This window comes from Leucopleurus acutus (genome assembly GCF_964270905.1).
Source record: "Leucopleurus acutus genome assembly, chromosome: 7".
Taxonomy (NCBI): Eukaryota; Metazoa; Chordata; class Mammalia; order Artiodactyla; family Delphinidae; genus Leucopleurus; species Leucopleurus acutus.
In genome coordinates, this window is record NC_139150.1 from 17,263,276 (window position 1) to 17,284,667 (window position 21,392).

General features: G+C 41.7%; 1 protein-coding gene across 4 annotated transcripts in view; it reads left to right on the forward strand.

Annotated features, from left to right (window-relative positions):
- Window positions 1–21,392, forward strand: part of ASTN2 (astrotactin 2) — a gene marked incomplete at both ends in the record, with an annotated part of 917,251 nt that overhangs the window by 410,803 nt on the left and 485,056 nt on the right. For all 4 annotated transcript variants that reach the window (XM_082842116.1, XM_082842118.1, XM_082842117.1 and 1 more), the window contains one exon: window positions 9,872–10,039. In XM_082842116.1, coding sequence (XP_082698242.1) covers window positions 9,872–10,039 — 168 coding nt within the window. The remainder of the gene's footprint in view (window positions 1–9,871; window positions 10,040–21,392) is intronic.

Below are 21,392 nucleotides of genomic sequence, written 5' to 3' on the forward strand. Positions count from 1 at the left end.
TTTGCCCCTTCATACTGAGTCCCTCTGGCATCTCTAGTCATCCACATCACAAGCCCATGGGGCGAACAAGAGCTCAGGAGCCACGATCGCAAACTTCAAGTTTTACTTTGGAACTAGGGAGACACTGAAGGGCTAGTCTTGTGTTCTGGCTCCCACAGGCTGAAAAACACTAAACTTTGGGATCAATGAGGAAGCATTTCTACTTCACAATTCCATCATAAAGTAAGCTGAACTTTCCTCTAGTCAAGCATGGAATTTTTTTTTTAATATCTTTATTGGAGTATAATTGCTTTGCAATGGTGTGTTAGTTTCTGCTTTATAACAAAGTGAATCAGTTATACATATACATATGTTCCCATATCTCTTCCCTCTTGCGTCTCCCTCCCTCCCACCCTCCCTATCCCACCCCTCTAGGTGGTCACAAAGCACCGAGCTGATCTCCCTGTGCTATGCGGCTGCTTCCCACTAGCTATCTATTTTACATTTGGTAGTGTATATATGTCCATGCCACTCTCTCACTTTGTCACAGCTTACCCTTCCCCCTCCCCATATCCTCAAGTCCATTCTCTAGTAGATCTGTGTCTTTATTCCCATCTTACCCCTAGGTTCTTCATGACCATTTTCTCTTTTTTTTTTCCTTAGATTCCATATATATGTGTTAGCTTACAGTATTTGTTTTTCTCGTTCTGACTTACTTCACTCTGTATGACAGACTCTAGGTTCATCCACCTCACTACAAATAACTCAATTTTGTTTCTTTTTATGGCTGAGTAATATTCCATTGTATATATGTACCACATCTTCTTTATCCATTCATCCGATGATGGACACTTAGGTTGCTTCCATCACCTGGCTATTGTAAATAGAGCTACAATGAACATTTTGGTACATGACTCTTTTTGAATTATGTTTTTCTCAGGGTATGTGCCCAGTAGTGGGATTGCTGGGTCGTATGGTAGTTTTATTTGTACTTTTTTAAGGAACCTCCGTACTGTTTTCCATAGTGGCTGTATCAATTTACATTCCCACCAGCAGTGCAAGAGTTCCCTTTTCTCCACACCCTCTCCAGCATTTATTGTTTCTAGATTTTTTGATGATGGCCATTCGGACTGGTGTGAGATGATATCTCATTGTAGTTTTGATTTGCATTTCTCTAATGATTAATGATGTTGAGCATTCTTTCATGTGTTTGTTGGCAATCTGTATATCTTCTTTGGAGAAATGTCTATTTAGGTCTTCTGCCCGGTTTTGGATTGGGTTGTTTGTTATTTTGTTATTGAGATGCATGAGCTGCTTATAAATTTTGGAGATTAATCCTTTGTCAGTTGCTTCATTTGCAAATATTTTCTCCCATTCTGAGGGTTGTCGTTGGTCTTGTTTATGCTTTCCTTTGCTGTGCAAAAGCTTTGGAGTTTCATTAGGTCCCATTTGTTTATTTTTGTTTTTATTTCCATTTCTCTAGGAGGTGGGTCAAAAAGGATCTTGCTGTGATTTATGTCATAGAGTGTTCTGCCTATGTTTTCCTCTAAGAGTTTGATAGTTTCTGGCCTTACATTTACATCTTTAATCCATTTTGAGCTTATTTTTGTGTATGGTGTTAGGGAGTGTTCTAATCTCATACTTTTACATGTACCTGTCCAGTTTTCCCAGCACCACTTATCGAAGAGGCTGTCTTTTCTCCACTGTATATTCTTGCCTCCTTTATCAAAGATAAGGGGACCATACGTGCATGGGTTTATCTCTGGGCTTTCTATCCTGTTCCATTGATCTATATTTCTGTTTTTGTGCCAGTACCATACTGTCTTGATTACTGTAGCTTTCTAGTGTAGTCTGAAGTCAGGGAGCCTGATTTCTCCAGCTCCGTTTTTCTTTCTCAAGATTGCGTTGGCTATTCAGGGTCTTTTGTGTTTCCATACATATTGTGAATTTTTTTGTTTTAGTTCTGTGAAAAATGCCAGTGGTAGTTTGATAGGGATTGCATTGAATCTGTAGATTGCTTTGGGTAGTAGAGTCATTTTCACAATGTTGATTCTTCCAATTGAAGAACATGGTATATCTCTCCATCTCTTTGTATCATCTTTAATTTCTTTCATCAGTGTCTTATAATTTTCTGCATACAGGTCTTTTGTCTCCTTAGGTAGATTTATTCCTAGATATTTTATTCTTTTTGTTGCAGTGGTAAATGGGAGTGTTTTCTTAATTTCATTTTCTAATTTTTCATCATTAGTGTATAGGAATGCCAGAGATTTCTGTGCATTAATTCTGTATCCTGCTACTTTACCAAATTCATTGATTAGCTTTAGTAGTTTTCTGGTAGCATCTTTGGGATTCTCTATGTATAGTATCATGTCATCTGCAAACAGTGACAGCTTTACTTCTTTTCCAATTTGGATTCCTTTTATTTCTTTTTCTTCCTTGATTGCTATGGCTAGAACTTCCAAAACTATGTTGAATAATAGTGGAAATAGTGGGCAACCTTGTCTTGTTCCTGATCTTAGCGGAAATGCTTTCAGTTTTTCCCTTTGAGGATGATGTTGGCTGTGCGTTTGTCATATATAGCCTTTATTATGTTGAGGAAAGTTCCCTCTATGCCTACTTTCTGCAGGGTTTTTATCATAAATCGGTGTTGAATTTTGTCGAAAGCTTTCTCTGCATCTATTGAGATGATCATATGGTTTTTCTCCTTCAGTTTGTTAACATGCTGTATCACGTTGAATGATTTTCCTATATTGAAGAATCCTGGCATTCCTGGGATAAACCCCACTTGATCATGGTGTATGATCCTTTTAATGTGCTGTTGGATTCTGTTTGCTAGTATTTTGTTGAGGATTTTTGCATCTATGTTCATCAGTGATATTGGCCTGTAGTTTTCTTTCTTTGTGACATCTTTCTCTGGTTTTGGTATCAGGGTGATGGTGGCCTCGTAGAATGAGTTTGGGGGAGTGTTCCTCCCTCTGCTATATTTTGTAAGAGTTTGAGAAGGATAGGTGTTAGCTCTTCTCTAAATGTTGATAGAATTCGCCTGTGAAGCCATCTGGTCCTGGGCTTTTGTTTGTTGGAAGATTTTTTAATCACAGTCTCAATTTCAGTGCTTGGAATTGGTCTGTTCATATTTTCTATTTCTTCCTGGTTCAGTCTTGGCAGGTTGTGCATTTCTAAGAATTTGTCCATTTCTTCCAGGTTGTCCATTTTATTGGCATAGAGTTGCTTGTAGTAATCTCTCATGGTCTTTTGTATTTCTGCAGTGTCAGTTGTTACTTCTCCTTTTTCATTTCTAATTCTATTGATTTGAGTCTTCTCCCTTTTTTTTTTGATGAGTCTGGCTAATGGTTTATCAATTTTGTTTATCTTCTCAAAGAACCAGCTTTTAGTTTTTTTTTTGATCTTTGCTATTGTTTCCTTCATTTCTTTTTTATTTCTAATCTTATCTTTATTATTTCTTTCCTTCTCTGACTTTGGGGGTTTTTTGTTCTTCTTTCTCTAATTGCATTAGGTGCAAGGTTAGGTTGTTTATTTAAGATATTTCCAGTTTCTTAAGGTAGGATTGTATTGCTATAGAGTTCCCTCTTAGAACTGCTTTTGCTGCATCCCATAGGTTTTGGATCGTCCTGTCTCCATTGTCATTTGTTTCTAGGCATTTTTTTTATTTCCTCTTTGATTTCCTCAGTGATCACTTCATTATTAAGTTGTGTATTGTTTAGCCTCCATGTGTTTGTATTTTTTACAGATTTTTTCCTATAATTGATATCTAGTCTCATAGCGTTGTGGTCGGAAAAGATACTTGATACAATTTCAATTTTCTTAAATTTACCAAGGCTTGATTTGTGACCCAAGATATGATCTATCCTGGAGAATGGTCCATGAGCACTTGAGAAAAATGTGTATTCTGTTGTTTTTGGATGGAATGCCCTATAAATATCAACTAAGTCCCTCTTGTTTAATGTATCATTTAAAGCTTGTGTTTCCTTATTTATTTTTATTTTGGATGATCTGTCCATGGGTGAAAGTGGGGTGTTAAAGTCCCCTACTATGAATGTGTTACTGTCGATTTCCCCTTGTATGGCTGTTAGTATTTGCCTTATGTATTGAGGTGCTCCTGTGTTGGGTGCATAAATATTTACAATTGTTATATCTTCTTCTTGGATCGATCCCTTGATCATTATGTAGTGTCCTTCTGTTTCTCTTGTAATAGTCTTTATTTTAAAGTCTGTTTTGTCTGATATGAGAATTGCTACTCCAGCTTTCTTTTGATTTCAATTTGCATGGCATATGTTTTTCCATCCCCTCACTTTCAGTCTGTATGTGTCCCCAGGTCTGAAGTGGGTCTCTTGTAGACAGCATGTATATAGGTCTTGTTTTTGTATCCATTCAGCCAGTCTGTGTCTTTTGGTGGGAGCATTTAATCCATTTACATTTAAGGTAATTATCGATATGTATGTTCCTATTCCCATTTTCTTAATTGTTTTGTGTTTGTTATCGTAGGTCTTTTCCTTCTCTTGTGTTTCTTGCCTAGAGAAGTTCCTTTAGCGTTTGTTGTAAAGCTGGTTTTGTGGTGCTGAAATCTCTTAGCTTTTGCTTGTCTTTAAAGGTTTTAATTTCTCCATCAAATCTGAATGAGATCCTTGCTGGGTAATCTTGGTCGTAGGTTTTCGTCCTTCATCACTTTACATATGTCCTGCCACTCCCTTCTGGCTTGCAGAGTTTCTGCTGAAAGATCAGCTTTTAGCCTTATGGGGATTCCCTTTTGTGTTATTTGTTGTTTTTCCCTTGTTGCTTTTAATATTTGTTCTTTGTATTTAGTTTTTGATAGTTTGATTAATATGTGTCTTGGTGCGTTTCTCCTTGGATTTATCCTGTATGGGACTCCCTGTGCTTCCTGGACTTGATTAACTATTTCCTTTCCCATATTAGGGAAGTTTTCAACTATAATCTCTTCAAATATTTTCTCAGTCCCTTTCTTTTTCTTTTCTTCTTCTGGGACCCCTATAATTCTAATGTTGGTGTGTTTAATGTTGTCCCAGAGGCCTCTGAGACTGTCCTCAGTTCTTTTCATTCTTTTTTTCTTTATTCTGCTCTGCAGTAGTCATTTCCACTATATTATCTTCCAGGTCACTTCTCCGTTCTTCTGCCTCAGTTATTCTGCTATTGATCCCATCTAGAGTATTTTTAAATTCATTTATTGTGTTGTTCATTGTTGCTTGCTTCCTCTTTAGTTCTTCTAGGTCCTTGTTAAATGTTTCTTGCATTTTCTTTATTCAATTTCAAGGTTTTGGATCATCTTTACTATCATTATTCTGAATTCTTTTTCAGGTAGACTGCCTATTTCCTCTTCATTTGTTAGGTCTGGTGGGTTTTTATCTTGTTCCTTCATCTGCTGTGTGTTTTTCTGTCTTCTCATTTTGCTTATCTTACTGTGTTTTGGGTCTCCTTTTTGCAGGCTGCAGGCTCGTAGTTCCCATTGTTTTCGGTGTCTGTCCCCAGTGGCTAAAGTTGGTTCAGCGGGTTGTGTAGGCTTCCTGGTGGAGGGGACTAGTGCCTGTGTTCAGGTGGATGAGGCTGGATCTTGTCTTTCTGGTGGGCAGGTCCACATCTGGTCGTGTGTTTTGGGGTGTCTGTGGCCTTATTATGATTTTAGGCAGCCTTTCTGCTAATGGGTGGGGTTGTGTTCCTGTCTTGCTAGTTGTTTGGCATAGGGTGTCCAGCACTGGAGCTTGCTGGTCATTGAGTAAAGCTGGGTGTTGGTGTTGAGATGGAGATCTCTGGGAGATTTTTGCCGTTTAATATTACGTGGAGCTGGGGGGTCTCTTGTGGACCAGTGTCCTGAAGTTCACTCGCCCACCTCAGAGGCACAGCACTGACTGACTCCTGGCTGCAGCACCAAGAGCCTTTCATCCACACGGCCTGTCTGTTGTGAAGCAGTTGTACCTTTATTCTGATGACAATGCAAAAGACTTATTAAAGAGTTCCTTCCCTTTGGCACTTATAATAACATCACCTCTGGGAGTTGATTTCTAGTGTACGGACCCTGTTGGCTCCCAAACGTCGATTTGTTGCTCCAACTTTCAAGCTCTGGGGAAGCTGGTGCCACTTTGGGGAATTTTGAAGGGAAGGATCCTCAGGACAAGCTGTCCCGGCAGCTGCTAGGGCCTTACCCCCAAATTCCCCAACCAGGGCTGGCTGGCCACAAGTAGCAAGGCTCCTGGCTGGCTGCACCCAAATTTGTTAAGAGTCCAAGCTCGTGCTGCTCACCGCACTACAGGACAATAAATCAAGAAATGAGTTGCTGGGGCGAGGAATAGTGACTTTGTTCAGAAATCCAGCAGACCAAGAAGATGGTGGCCTCCCGTCCCACAGAACCATCTTGCCTGAGTTAAAATCAGGCTCCTTTTATCAAGCATGGAATTTTGATTTCATTATTTCATTAAGCAGATAGTCACCAAGCTCCTAATGTGTGCAAAGCCTTTTTACTGAGAGCTGGATTGCAACGGAGTAATGAACGAATCCTTCCCTGCAGGAGATCACAACCTATTAGAGACAGCAAAAGCCCTTCAACACTATAGGAACACACTGAAGGGGGATGCACAGACTCCCAGAGGAGGAGGAGAAAGACCAAGGAAGTCACCTCTGCCTGATACCCAACCAAAGCTCCCATTCTCAAGACAGTCTGGAATAATGGGCAGGTCCCAGCTTTGAATGCTGAGAAACCTGGGTTCAGTTTCCCCTTTGGCCACTTAATAGTTGTGCAAGTTTGGCTAAGTCAACATCTCTCTGAACTTCACGTTGTCCTTCTGTAAAAGCAGGGACATACCCATGCTGCAAGGCTCTTGTAAGGATTAAGTGAGCATTCATCCCAGGATCTGGACCAGAGGGTGCGTTCAAAGGATGGTAACTTCCTTGTGTCATTAAACCAACAGTATACCTAGGCGTAGTATCTTTTTAAGGAAGCTGAGGATAACCTGCTCTCGAGTGAGTCACTTCCAATGAGAATCATATTTCTCATGTTTGAAAAGATCTGTTAACCAGTATTGCATTCAGAGCTTCCAAGCTCATAAGAAATCCAAGTAGTAATGAAAATAGCTCCAGCAAGTTGAGATTCCCCCATGTGCCAGGGACTTCACGTACTATAGTGGATGTTGTAATGCTGCTTCCAAATCTCTCATTAGAACAGGGGCACTCATTCCCCCAGCCACCTGGAATGTTGACGGTTGACCACTCTCTCTCAGTCTTCCTTGGAGAAATGCCCTCCATTAAAAGGGACCACTTCATCCAAGTTTATGTCCCTTCCCCAGGGATGTCTTATGGCCTATGACTGGCTCTGTGGGAATACGAAGACCTGACACCCTTATCTTGATTTGGAACAACTCAGAAGGACCATCTTAGTTCCAGGGCTTCCCCTGGGATCAGCTGAGGGCTTTGCTACAACGGCATGGTGATCTACCTTCTCCCCCTGCCCAACCCCTCTTTGCTCATGCCCTCACAAGAGAACACCCCAAAAAACCTCCTGCATGTCAGTCTCTGCCATTAAGAGTGATTTCTGGCGAACCTGACCTAAGACAAATGCATTGTCTCATTAAATCCTTATCTTTTTTTAACCCTGTGAAGGGGAAATCAGTATTCACAGCTTTCACAGGATATAACTGAGGATTTGTTTTCTTGTCCAAGTTTACAGAGCTGGTGGGTAGCGGAGTGAAGATCTGAATACATATCTTGCTGACTCTATTCTCTTTATCCCTGTGCTGTGTAGCTTTCCTAAAGTAGTGGGATTAGCCAAACTCAGCCCTGGGACATAATTCAATATCCATCCCTCAGTCTTTAGTGAGAATAAATACAAGAATTATCCACTTAAACAGCATGACTGTGCTTTTTAAAAGAAAAATCTGTAGTTGATACTGACGTTCAGTGCCTTGCACAAGGACCCATGTGACATGTTTCTGCTCGGGCTTAGTTCCAGAGGGGAAAATATGGCTTTGGAGATCGATTTGCATATCTCCCCTTGCCAGAAATTTAAAATATGGAATCCAACAGACTTCTTCTTTTTTTGCTTTAGCTGCCAAGAATTTTAAGGCCAACTTCAAATGTGGTCATTTCCTTTTCTCCCAGCCAGATGCTATCTACTCCCAATGCTTTTCACATAGAGTCCTCTTTCATCCTCACCAAAACCATATCGTCCACTGTGCTTTTACTTAGGAACTCATTCTATACGATGATATAAATCATAACATGTGTATGACTTAGAGAAGATAACATTGCCTGCTATGCCCATGTCCTTTCCAGGGAATCTTAGATCCTCAGGGCAGCCAGGTAGGGTTTGATGTGGCCCTGCCTCTCTGACCATTGCCCATTGGACCACAGCTGGGTACCAGAGGCAAGATGAACCCGACCATCGGTTAGCCAGCAGGGTCTGATGGGACCTGACAAAGAGGTTGCTGCCAAACCCACAGGATGTCTATTAATTGAGTCCCTCTTTGGAAAATTTAAATTGCCTACACGGAAAGATTTTGTTGCTTGGTAGTGAGGTAGAGAGAAGCAGATGTAGGGAGAGAAGCCAAGTCATGCTAATTTTGAAACAATTTAAGATCTCCTTCTGCTGAGGTCTCTAGATCTGCCATAAATCTAGAACCACTCTCCAAGTCCAGCTTTGAGGAACCTGGTCCTATTTGAACTCTTTTTTCCCCCATTTCCCTCTGTGAAATTCTACCTTCACTATATTGCTACATATATACACTCAGCATTTACACCCAATATGCAGCCACCCTGAATGGGCTTCTGCTCCTTGACCCCAAAGAATATATGTAATATATGTATGTGTATATATGTATGTAACCCGTATATGGCTGTGTAAGTGTGTATGTGTGTGTGTGTGTGGGGGGGGGGTCTTTTGTTTGGCCTACACAAGCTTTCAAGAACAAATTTAAACCATCATTTCCAAATTGGTTGATTACAATAAAAATGTAAATTTTCAGCCTCTCCTGATGAAAACCTGAAGTCCTTGCACCACTTACCTTTAGACCCACTTGACAAGAGCTGGCTAGAGCTGAGTTGCACCTGCTTCATTTTCATAGAGCCTTTAGTACCCAGTTCACCCCAAACTCCATCTTTCCTTATTATATCCCAACATTAAGGCATCTTCCATTGCATAAGTGCTGCTTTTCTTTTAAAGGTGCTACAGATTTCTTTGAATCCATCTCTCTCTCTCTCTTTCTTTCTCTATCTCTCATACAATAAAACAAAACAAAACGCAACCAAGGCCAGGGGGCCAGCATGCTATTTCCCTTATACTCAGCCAGTGCTTCCGAGGGATATAATCTGCCTCCCCACTGTGGGGTATTAGTGAGTGACCCCTGTTCCAAGGGGGATGCCTGGGTGACAGAAACAAAAGCTCTTTTTATATTTTAAATTTGAATGTTTCATCATTCTTTACTAGGACAAATGAGGCACTGGCTAAGCACTTTATCTACATTGATTTATTTCATTTTCACAACAATGAGGTGGGTTCCGTTACTATTCCTATTTACCGATGATGTAGCCAAGGCCCAGAGGCATTGAGTGACTTGTCCAAAGTCCATGGCCGGTAAAGGTGGATCCAGGATTTGAACCCAAGTCTCTGTCAGTCCTAAGGGCCTGACCCTTAAGCACTAGGCTGAACTGCCTCTCATGTCTGACTTGTCTGTCTCCACTGGCAGCTGACACCATGACTGGCACATTGTAAATGCTCTGTGAATGTGCGTAGCTAAGCGAGAACAGAGGACCTGGGGTCGCGGGGCGGATGGCTTGTGTGCACCTGTCTCTGTCCCTGTCCTGCGGCATCAGTGGCAAGGCACCTGTGCCCTAAACTCGTGGAGAAAGTAGCTGTCTCTCTGTTTCCCCACAGGGAGCAGCTTTGTGGTGAGTGAAGGGAGCTACCTGGACATCTCCGACTGGTTAAACCCGGCCAAGCTGTCCCTGTATTACCAGATCAACGCCACCTCCCCATGGGTGAGGGACCTCTGCGGACAGAGGACCACAGATGCCTGTGAGCAGCTCTGCGACCCAGAAACCGGTGAGCCATGAGCAGGGATGGGGATAGAGGGAGGGAGGGTGTCGGCTGGAAGAGGGTCTGCGCTCCTTCTGCCTGAAGAATCATGGCTTCTGAGTGATTGACAAGGGGCCTTATGTAAAGGTCCATCAATCCCACTGGGGGTTAAACTATGTGCTGCCATTGCCGGACAACAAAGCAAATACTTATAAAACCACAGCATCTCAGAAAGGACCACAGAGAACATCTAGTCCAGTTTCAGCAAAGCAAAGTGTCTGAATGTCACCAGACATCCCTGAGCTTAGATCCTATCTATCAATACCTTTCACTAGCTGGGTATTCTTTATCATTATTTTTCATCTTTATTGAAATATAATTGACATATAACATTGTATAAGTTTAAGGTGTACAATGTGATGATTTAATACACATATAAATGATTACAACAATAAGGTTCATTAACACTTCCATCACCTTACTTTTTTTGTGTATGTGGTGATAGCATTTAAGATCTACTCTCTTAGGAGTTTTCCACATGTAATACCATAAGGTTAACTGTTCACCATTCTGTACATTAGATCCCCAGAACTTTTTCACCTTAAATGGGGAGATGTTGGCTGTAGGGTACAAACTAGCTGGGCATTCCTTAGCAAGATCCTTTCTCTCTCTGAGTACTAGAGAAGGAAAGTAGCATCTAACTCACAAGCCTGTTGTTAGGATTAAATGAGATAATGTATGGAAATCTCCTAGTATTCTCATTTATTCATTCATTTGGTAGATATTTATTGAGTAGCCGGGCACTTTTCTAGGCATTGGTGACATAGCAGTGAACAAAAAAGGCAAAATCTCTGTCCTAATTAAGTTCGTATTCTACAGAGACATTATATTCGCCTGAGAAGATAGCCACTAGCCACCTGTGGCTGTTTAAATTTAAGTTAATTAAAATTAAATAAAAGTAAACATTTCCTCAGCCACGTTAGCCACATTTCAAGTGCTCCATAGCTAATGTGTCCAGTGGTTACCTCTTGGAGGACTCGGGACATTACCATCATTGCAGAAAGTTCTGTGGGACAGTGCTGCAATAGACAAACAGGTAAATGTGGATATACTGTGTCAGGGGATGATAAATGCTGGGGGGAGAGCACGAAGCATAAGGGATGCTGAGCTGGGAGTAGGGGTGGAGTTGTTATTACAGAAAGAGTGGTCAGGGAAGGCTTCTCCAAGGTGGTAACATTTGAGCCGGCACTTTAAGATGGAGACGGTGGAAGCCATGCTAACATCTGCGGGGAAAGCATTCTAGGCAGAGGGAATAGCAAGGGACAGCCTCTGCAGCGGGAGCACAGGAAGATCCCATTGATTCAGCACTAGCAGGAAGACCAGTATGGTTGGAGGGGAGAGAGAGAGAAGTTAGGATGCAAACTTGAAAAGAAGCTTGGGAAGGGGGTGGTGATGGGGGGAGGTTGGAAGGCCTTATATAGGAAAAGGACTTTGGATGTTACTCTGAGTGAGATGAGAAGTCGTTGGAGGATTCTGAGCAAAGGAGCAACATGATCTGACCTGCACTTTAACAGGACCACTCTGCTGTGTGACAAATGAACTTAGAGGGCGTTCAAGGGCACTGTTTTTCCAGTGTAGACGGGAGCTGGTAGTGGCTGGGAACGCAGGGATTAGGGGAGAAGATGGTGATGAATGATCAAATTCTGGATATATTTAGAGTGTAGACTTGACAGAACTTGTTATTGGATGTGGAAGATGAGAAATAAAGGGGAGTCAAAGATGATTCCAAATCGTTCAGTCTGAACAGTGACATGACGGACTTATCATCTGTTGAGTCAGAAGCTGCTGTAGGCGGGTCAGGGCTGAGGTGAAGGGGATGGAGACTGCCATTTGTGGTATTAGTTCAAGATGACTCCTAAACATCAGGTAGAGATGAGAAATAGGCATTTGAATCCAAAAGTCTTATTCAAAGAAGAGGTCTTCGCAGGAGATGGAAATTTGTGAATCAACAACATACGGATACTGTTAACCCCAAAGACACCATCTGATCTACAGTTATGGCTTAGTAAATGGACAGCATCTTACTCACAGTTGCTGCCCAATAGTTACTAATGTCCACAAACAGGGAAATAGGAGTTAGAGAGGAGAAAAGCTTACCGAGATCACAAAGCAAGTTAGAAATGAAGCTGGCATTAGAACCCCAGTTCCCCTTCTCCCCGTCCTGTGCTCTTCCCCACGACTCATACTGGTATATTTTTCTCTGCAATTTCACCTGCCTCTCCATTGACAAGATTCTGGCCATCTTGCCTGAAAATCTCACTGTACTGATGCCGTGAGGAAGGCTCTGTAGAGCTGAGGGGACTCAGTGGCCCAGGCCAAGAGTTTGCTTTCTCTACCCAAATTCTCTTCTGCTTCTCCATGGGGCAGGCAGTTCGGGAGTAAGGAGAGGGATTCTCCAGGCTAACCCCTGTGTCTCTGCAGAATCAGGCAGGGACTATGCTTTCTAACCATCATTCCCTCCTTATCCTTTAGTTGGGAGCCTATATTCAGACACATTTTTCCAGCCTTTACATAGGCCTACTGGGGAAGCTATTCAGAAGATGTGATGCAACTCTAGTGTACCACTGGACCAGACAGCTGAATCTTCTTTCTCTTAATTAAAACATTTAGACTTTAAGGCACTGACACCCTAAGCAGTATTCCCTTACCCCAAACACACACACACACACACACACACACACACACACACACGCACACAATCAGCCCCTTAGAGTTGAAGATGTTGCTAGAATCCACTGGGTTGACCTTCTCAACTTTATCACTGATGATACTGATACCCAGAGAAGAAAGATAAAAGGAACAAAGTCACACACACAGGTGGCAGAGCCAGGATTCAAACCTAGGATCCTGTGCTCCTACCCAATGCTTCTCAAGCCCTCAGTAGGTCTACAGTGAGGCCTGAGATTCTACTTCCCTAAAAGGCCATCAGCTCTTGCTGATATTTCTGACCCAGGTACTACCCTTGGTACAGCAAGGCTCTAAACTCTTCTTCCCAAATAGTCCTCTCATGTTCTAAACAAACAGCGAGAGGCCCAGTCGCTGTATTTGTTAATTCATTATTTATCTTGACAAAATCATGCTTACTTTTATCACTTTATCTCCTGCCTCTATTTGTCACATACCGTGAGCTCTAGGTCCACTGATACCCGCACTTCCCTGAAGGCACCATGCCTTTTCATGCCTGCGTCCCTTTCATGGGCTGTTTTCCTCCCCCTTGAAATGTCTTTCTCCTCCTTTTACTTGGAGACCAGGGGCTCTTTTTGTTGTTGTTGTTGTTGTTTTGGGTTTTTTTGTTTGTTGGTTGGTTTTTTTTTGCGGTACACGGCCTCTCACTGTTGTGGCCTCTCCCGTTGCGGAGCACAGGCTCCGGACGCGCAGGCTCAGCGGCCATGGCTCACGGGCCCAGCCGTTCCGCGGCATGTGGGATCTTCCCGGACCGGGGCACGAACCCGTGTCCCCTGCATCGGCAGGCGGACTCTCAACCACCGCGCCACCAGGGAAGCCCCAGGGGCTCTTTTTATTTCCATTTCATGAAGCCCAAACATCCTTTCTCTCAGAGGCATTCATGACTCGCCACCCCCAGCCCTGACCAAATTCAGGGGTCTTCCTCTCTGCTCTCATAGCCTCCGTGCCTCCCTGTGTTATAGTCCTTGCCCCTGGGCGGTCATTGTTCTTTCCTCGTCTGGATCTACCACCAGACTGTAAGCTTTGCTAGGGGCTGGAGAGGGGGATTCAAAGCATGTGTTTTGCTCATCTGTGTATCTTTAAAACTTATCATTATACTGACATATAATTCATTCACAAAAAAAAAATGAAAGGGGGAAGGAGGGGGGAAGGAGGGAGGAAGGAAGGAAATTTCCCTTCCCATGCTCCTTGAAAAATTTGTATTCACCAATTTTCAGCTTCTTCCTCCATACCCACTTACATATAAACTCAGATTAAATATTTCCAGCACTAGAGAAATTGGGTCACAAAGAGCTGTCCAGTAGCCACACCAGCTAGAGAGTCTCACCCTCCCATTCAGCTACATACATTCCCAAGAACATTCCCCTTTGCATTCTCCTCTCTGCTCACGTTCACAATCCTCCCACCCCCCAAACACCCTATGCAGAGTTTTACCTTCTGACTAGAGTTCAGGCTCTTCCCTCTACCTGAAATTTCTTCTATCCTTTAATTATCTACTTTCCAAAATTCTATTTACTTAATTACCTCTCATTTCCTCTCTGTAGAATGGATGACTTCTACAGTATCACCAGAGTTTTCTGTTGACTAGAAATTTGATTAAAACGTGAGTTATTATTTGGAAACTGCAACGCTAAAATGTAAGCTCCTTCCAGCTTACTGCTGTATCTTATTTATCCTTCAGCAGAGCACCTTGCTCTTACAAATCACAAGACATAAATGGATGGGGTGATCTACAGATAAGGAGTAGAAATAGGAACATAAGTTCCCTGAATATATTTTCATGGAGCTTGACTCAAACCCACTATGTAAAATTTATTTCAGTTTGTTAAATACGTTCAAGCAATATTTTCTTAATTCCACAGATGCATTAAGTCTTGTGTGTCAAGTGCTATGAGAAATCACAGACAAACTGGACAATGTTCCTGCCTTCATGGATTTCACATTTTTGCAGGGATAAAAATAATACGCTCCTCTACAGCTATTATAAAAGACACAATGTAGAATAAATCAAGAACAGGCATTTATAGAGTACCTCATGCCTGGAGAAAAGGGAGAAATGTATTCTAGATGGGAATTTCAGGAGATCCATCATGGAAAAGATGACCTTTTAGCTGAGCCTTGTAGAATCAGTAGGGAGTATGAATAAAAGGTGCTTGAGCAGAGGAATCTTGATGATGGAGAAAGAGAGGAAGTAAGTCTAGAGTGATTCCCAGAACCAGAGAGCAGCATAGCTGGGCTGGCCTCTGGAGAATGTGCTGCACATGAGGTAGAGGAAGAGAACCAGGGGAGTGGAAGGAGATAAGGTTGGAAAGGTGGGGTGAAGAGAGCTCACAGAAAGATGAGGATCTGAAGATTCTGAGAACCACCAGGGATTTTAGGAAGGCTACATCGGCCACTGAAAAAGGGAAACTTGCCTTCTATCTATCCAGTTGTTTTAGCGAACATCTGTAACTGCCCAAGGGAATATCTGGGTGTTGTGTCTCTCCTCAACCTTCCACCGAGAATTAGAATTTGGTGAGGTCATGGAAAAACTAAACCCCCAAGCCCTGTACATATTCAGATCTTAGAGCTGAAAAAAGTGGCTTAGCTTCCCTTAAATGAGCCCTTCCTTCTGTTGGGGGGATCTATAGGGCTGAACCAAGTCATGGAGTCCAAGTACGGATCATCATGCCTTAATGCTATATTGGATGTGTCAGCAAGAAGGATCATTCTTCCCAGCTGACCAGAAAGGAGAAGGAAATTGGGGAGATAGTGTTGCTGAAGAATGTATAATTGCCGTGATGTGTGAAGGAGCCTGGTCAAGTTTTCCTGCCTCTGTGCCATAGCCCAGCTCAGGTGTGTTTGTCCAGGGATTTCAATAATTAGTACCACCTGCAGGGCCGATTATGGAATTGATTCCAGAGTGTGCTGGAGCTGGCTTGTATGGAGTTAAAATCTGAGTTTATATATAGGCGGATATAGAGGAAGAAACTGAAAGTTGGTGAATTCGATTTTTTCAAGGAACCTAGGGAGGGAAATTTCCTTCCTTTCTCTCTCCGTCTCTCCCTCCCTCCCTCCCTCCCTCCCTTTCTTCCTCCTTTCATTATTTTCTGTGAACTCATGAGAGTCGATTGTTACCATCTCATCCCAGCTCTTTGTTCAGTTCTGTCATGCAGGTAGCTTGGAAATTGGCTGTGATGAGAGTATTTATACCCAACAAAATTGATAAATGTTACAAATCATGGCTTATTTTCTTTGGAAAGCCAATCATTAAACATTTGCCATCGTAACAGTGGATGGGATGAGAACAAACTAATCAAGGACCGAGGCGAAGAAGAGTCTCAGTGATGGCTCAGAGAAGGCTTGAAAATGTTGCCGGAGGGCGGCATTATGCTCCCTTCCAGAATAAACTACCGTTACTCTGCAGCTCTCTGAAGACAGGAAGTGAACATTCAAGGACTACGTGCTATGGTCCGATCAAATGCAGCACCACACAGTCCAAATGATCAGGCCTTGACCTTAAGAATGGGGAGAGTGACATGGGTAAAGGGGATCAACTCTATGGTGATGGGTGGAAACTAAATTTTTGGTGGTGAGCATGTTGTAGCGTGTACAGAAATAGAAATACAATGGACACATGAAATGTATAGTGTTACAAACCAGTTACCTCAGTAAAAGTAATTTAAAAAATGTCATCATGGGTGAATCTTAGTGTGAAACAGCTTTGTTAAATTTCAGCAAATGGGTGGGGTATCATGTTACATTCTGTGTACAAAATCATTGACAGTATGGCCCCAACCACATGAGGCAGGTAGCTGCAGAACACTAACTCATTTAGTCACTAACTCTTTCACCTATTCGTTTATTCATTCAAGCCTTTAGTGAACCAGAGTAGAATTGGAATATCCTTTGGAATCCTACAGAACTGGGTTCAAATGCTTGCCTTTCTGTTTACTGACTTTCGCAGGTCATTTAACATATCCAAGCCTCATTTTTACATATACAAAAAGAGGCCAATAATTCCCATTTTGCACAGTTGTTGTGAGAAGAAGATGAAAAATCACATTTAAAATGCACTTGGTACAGTACCTAATTTATGGTGGGCACTCAAAACATAGTGTTTACTGCTATATTTTATAATCAGTTATTTAGTCCATAGTGTCTTCACTTCATTAATTTAATAAACATTTCAATTAATTTAATAACTATTTTATGAAATACCTTTAGTTCAGCAATGCACAACTGTGTTAGATTATGTGAGAAGAAAGTAAGATACAGCCTCTGGCCTCTAAGACCTGACCACCTAATGAAGAAACTTGCAGTAACCTGGATGTTTCCATCTGCTGGCTTTTCATTTAGTCCTTGTGTGACTTTTAAATGTGTGCAATGAAAAAAGTCATAGGCTCTCAATCCTAGTGCCAGCTTTGCCACAGATTTGTCATTTGACCTTGGGTATGTCACGTATTGTGAACTTCATATTCCTTCTTTTCAACAAGGAGATCAGTGGAAACATAATTTTAATGCTAGAAAGGTCCCTAGCAATCATCTAGTCCGATGTATTGAGGGTCACGGAGGCTAAGCAAGTTGCCTGGTGTCACTCAGTCAATTAGTGGCAAGATACAAATTACAACCCTGAATAATTCCTAAGATATTTTCCAGCTTAAAATTCATGTTTCTATGACCTTTTAAGCACTAATAACTTAGAACATAAGTATGATTGAAACAATTTGTAAATGGCATTCAAAGCAGATTGACTTTTCTTTTCAAACTGATACAGATGCCAGTCATATTTGCCATCACATGCAGTTTATTTTCATGTCTTCAGCAGCCACTTTTCATTTGCAATTGGATATGAAATGAGAATACAATGTGTGTAGTTATGTCCTATGTATGTCTTATAATGTACTAAATGTTTCCAGTTGTTTATAGATTGTTTCTGTTATTTGCTGATCCCTGTATTATTAACGTTTAAAGGGACACAAGGACTTCATGAAGTTGTAAAGATCAAGAATGCACAGAGAATAAGAATGTCTCTGCCTTGAAGGGGATTGTAGCATGGGGGGTTTCTAGGTAATGTAGTAGATAACATAGGGTTTACGTTGGGTGGTGCTTAGTGAGATGTGCAGTTAAATAAGTTGAGATCTATCCAAAGAGAGCCAACTTTCTTGCAGACCAGAGAGGAGAAATTTATATATGAGAACATAAGTTTTATAAAGAGTTGACCTTTGCTCATCTCATTTATTGCTGCGTATCAGGTACTGAAACAGTTCCTGCATTAATACATCTTTTCTTGAATGAATAAATGAGTGAGTGAATGAATGAGTGAATGAATGAATGCATGAGAAGCAAGTTTCAGTTGCTGAAAGGTCAAGAGTTGGTTAGTGGGTTGGGTGTAGGGTTCTGGTGTCAAGACCAGGAGTAGCCCTAAGGGTGCTGACAGTGACATTTTGGCTAAGTGTGTTTTTGCTGAAGATTTTTTTATCTGGGACAATTAATTCTCTGCTGAAAGTCACCTTCTCCCTTGATTCTTGAACTCAGAGTAAGCTCTGTCCTTTATCTGGTTAGGATCAGTCCATGTCCAACTGTGCTGTTACCCCAGTGGACCTCAACTGGGGAAATCAGTCCTTCATAAAGTGAGCCACCGATCCTCAGAATCTATAATGCTGTCCACCTCACCATTCCTTGGTCCGGAACTTTCCTGGGAGATGTATTAAAGCTCATCTAAACTGACTGTAAATTAATGAACCCAATGCCTTATTTTTCAGACATACAAGATAATGTAAACAAACTATCCAACACCATTTCCAACAAAAGACGTTCAAACAACAACAGACCAAGATTTTTCTGCTTAAGTTCCGTGAAATGAATGTTAACCATAAAAGCACATTTATCACATCAGACTGATCCATTTGATGCCTTCATTATTTATTTATAGCAGATGAGGGTGTTAGACAGTGACCGAATATAGCTTATAGTTAAAAGAAGGATGGTAGAATTTGGGTGAGATATCAAGAGGTACATGAACACAGGAACAGCATCTACTGTTTATTCTGTACTTGTTGTGTACCAGGTATCATGCTGAGACTGATTTAGTAACTCTCTTGGTCTTCATGACAACACACCTAGGTGGTTATTATTGCTTCCGTTTTCCATACTAGAAGCTGTGTCTTAAAGTAACTGATTGACATTCTCAGGGTCATATACTTACTAAGTGTCTCAGCTGGGATTTGGACCCAGACTGAGTGAGGAGCCTACTGTATTGAGAGTGAGTGTGTGAGCGGGTCTGCTTAGCCCGGAGAAGAGAGAGACATTCTGGCAGTCGCCCTGGGGTAGGTGTTTGCTGAGAATTCTCAGAGGCAGGCATAAATCCTTTGGACAAAGAATTTGCAGAATAAGTTGACCTGGAAAAAAAATAACAGGACCCGTTTAGGTTGGGGGTGAGGGAAACATGCAGAACCAGAGAGGTGAAACTGGGACAGCACTTATGAGTTGTAGGGAAACCATTTTTTATCTCTGTTTGGGAGTCTGGCTTTATCTGGTTTAAATGTGTTGTAAAATGTTATGTTGTGGAAGAGGGTTGAGGTCCTTGGAAAAGAACAATCTGTGTCAAAGATGAGGTCATAAAATTTCAGAGAGCCCATGACAGCAAGCCACAGGACTGCCTGCTCAAGCGCTGGGAAGGATGGGAAGGTTAGAATGGGCTGCAAAAGAGACTTTGAAAACATTTTCTTATTGGGAACATGCCAGTCCCACTGGAAGTTCAAGGCAGCCTTTACTTCTGAACTTGAAAGAAAGAGGTTGTGAGAACCTCATATTGTAAAGTTGCCTGGAGGAAGATAACCTGAGATGTGTCTCTGGTAATTATCTCCAGGAGAATTGTACCAATGAGGAAGAGGGCTCTCAGCTTCTAAAACTAGGTTTTATCATCCAGAAAATAATCTACGGTCATTTAAATTAGAGTCTGTGTTTAATTTTAGCCAACAAATGTATTACAAAAATATATTTGCCCCCCCAAAAATGTTCTGTGTCCTACTATTAAAAAAAATAAATTCAGGAAGCTTCTAAATATATTTGTAATATCTTATGACCAATGGATTATAAATAAACAAAAGTATGGGCAAAAGTATAGATTGGAGATGGGAGTGTTATTAGGATACAAAAGCCATGTTGTGAAGTGTCCACACTTGTCAAGGGTGAGGCATTTCCAGTAGCCAGTGTGATAGGTCTTTGCAGGTGTGTTCACTCTGCAGGCTGCAGTCTGCCCTCTACCCACCCCCACTTCGTATAAGCCACTTTCTTCATGCATCCTTGTCCTTCTTGTTTCAGTTTAAATGTCACTTCCTCAAGGACGTTTTTGCTGACCTTCTAGACTCAGTTATTCCTCCATGTTTTTTTTTTTTTTTTTTTTTTGCGGTACGCGGGCCTCTCACTGCTGTGGCCTCTCCCGTTGTGGAGCACAGGCTCCGGACGCACAGGCTCAGCGGCCATGGCTCACGGGCCCAGCCGCTCCACGGCATGTGGTATCTTCCTGGACAGGGGTACGAACCCGCATCCCCTGCATCGGCAGGCGGACTCCCAACCACTACGCCACCAGGGAAGCCCCGTCCTCCATGTTTTAACCTCCGTTTGTGCACTCTACTTTTGTCTTTATAGTAGATACAATGATAGTAATAATAATAATGCACATTATATGGCACAAACTCTGTGTCAGCCCTCTTCTAAGCAAGTCACATGTATTATCTCATTTAATCCTCTCAATAACCCTGTGAGGTAGATAGAGTCATATTTTAACTAAACCAAGACACAAACAGATGTATGTACCAATATCTTACACACTGTTAAGGAAAAATTGCTGCCACTAATAACCATAAGTTGCTAATAATTACCACATAAGTCCTCATTTTCAGGGATATTGAAATGTGGAAAGTTGTGTGTCTTAGAATTAGTGGAATGCCCTATTACTATCACCATTTTACATGTGAGGAATCTAAATTATGTAAGTGAATGGATTTTCCCAAAGTCACACGTCTAAGAAATGGTAGAGTTTAGACTGGAATTTCAGAAGTCTGGCTTCAGAGTCTATCCTCTTAACCGCTAGCCTACGCTACAATGTATAATTAATGTACATTTATTTGTGTGGTTCTGTATTCAATTCCTTGTTATCTAAGAGACTGTATGCCATAAAAAGACAAGGATTTTGTCTATATTATTCCCTGCTTTATCCCATTTTACTGATGCTTAATGATGAATAATGGAATGAGTGGATGAAAGAAGAAACACTGGATTTGGAGATAAATTCCATGGGCTTCTCCTAGATCTGCAGTTTTTACTCAAGATGTAACTTTTGACATGCCACTCTGTCTCTGGGCCTCAGTTTCTCTATTTAATATAAGAGGAGCTTACATTAGATTTCTCTAAGTGCTCTCCAGCTCTGATATTCTGTGTACTGAAAATCTGCACTGAAAGTCAATGCTGTGTCCAACTCTGGCTCTGGAGGATGTAGAAATAGGATCACTCGTACTTCCTGATTTCTTGAAGGAATGTACAAGCAGGAAACTGGGACCACCACACATTTCAACTCTTAATAAACATCTTGTAATGGTCAAGAACTTGAGCTCTCGGTTCCAGTACACTGGGATTCAAATTCCAGCCCCTT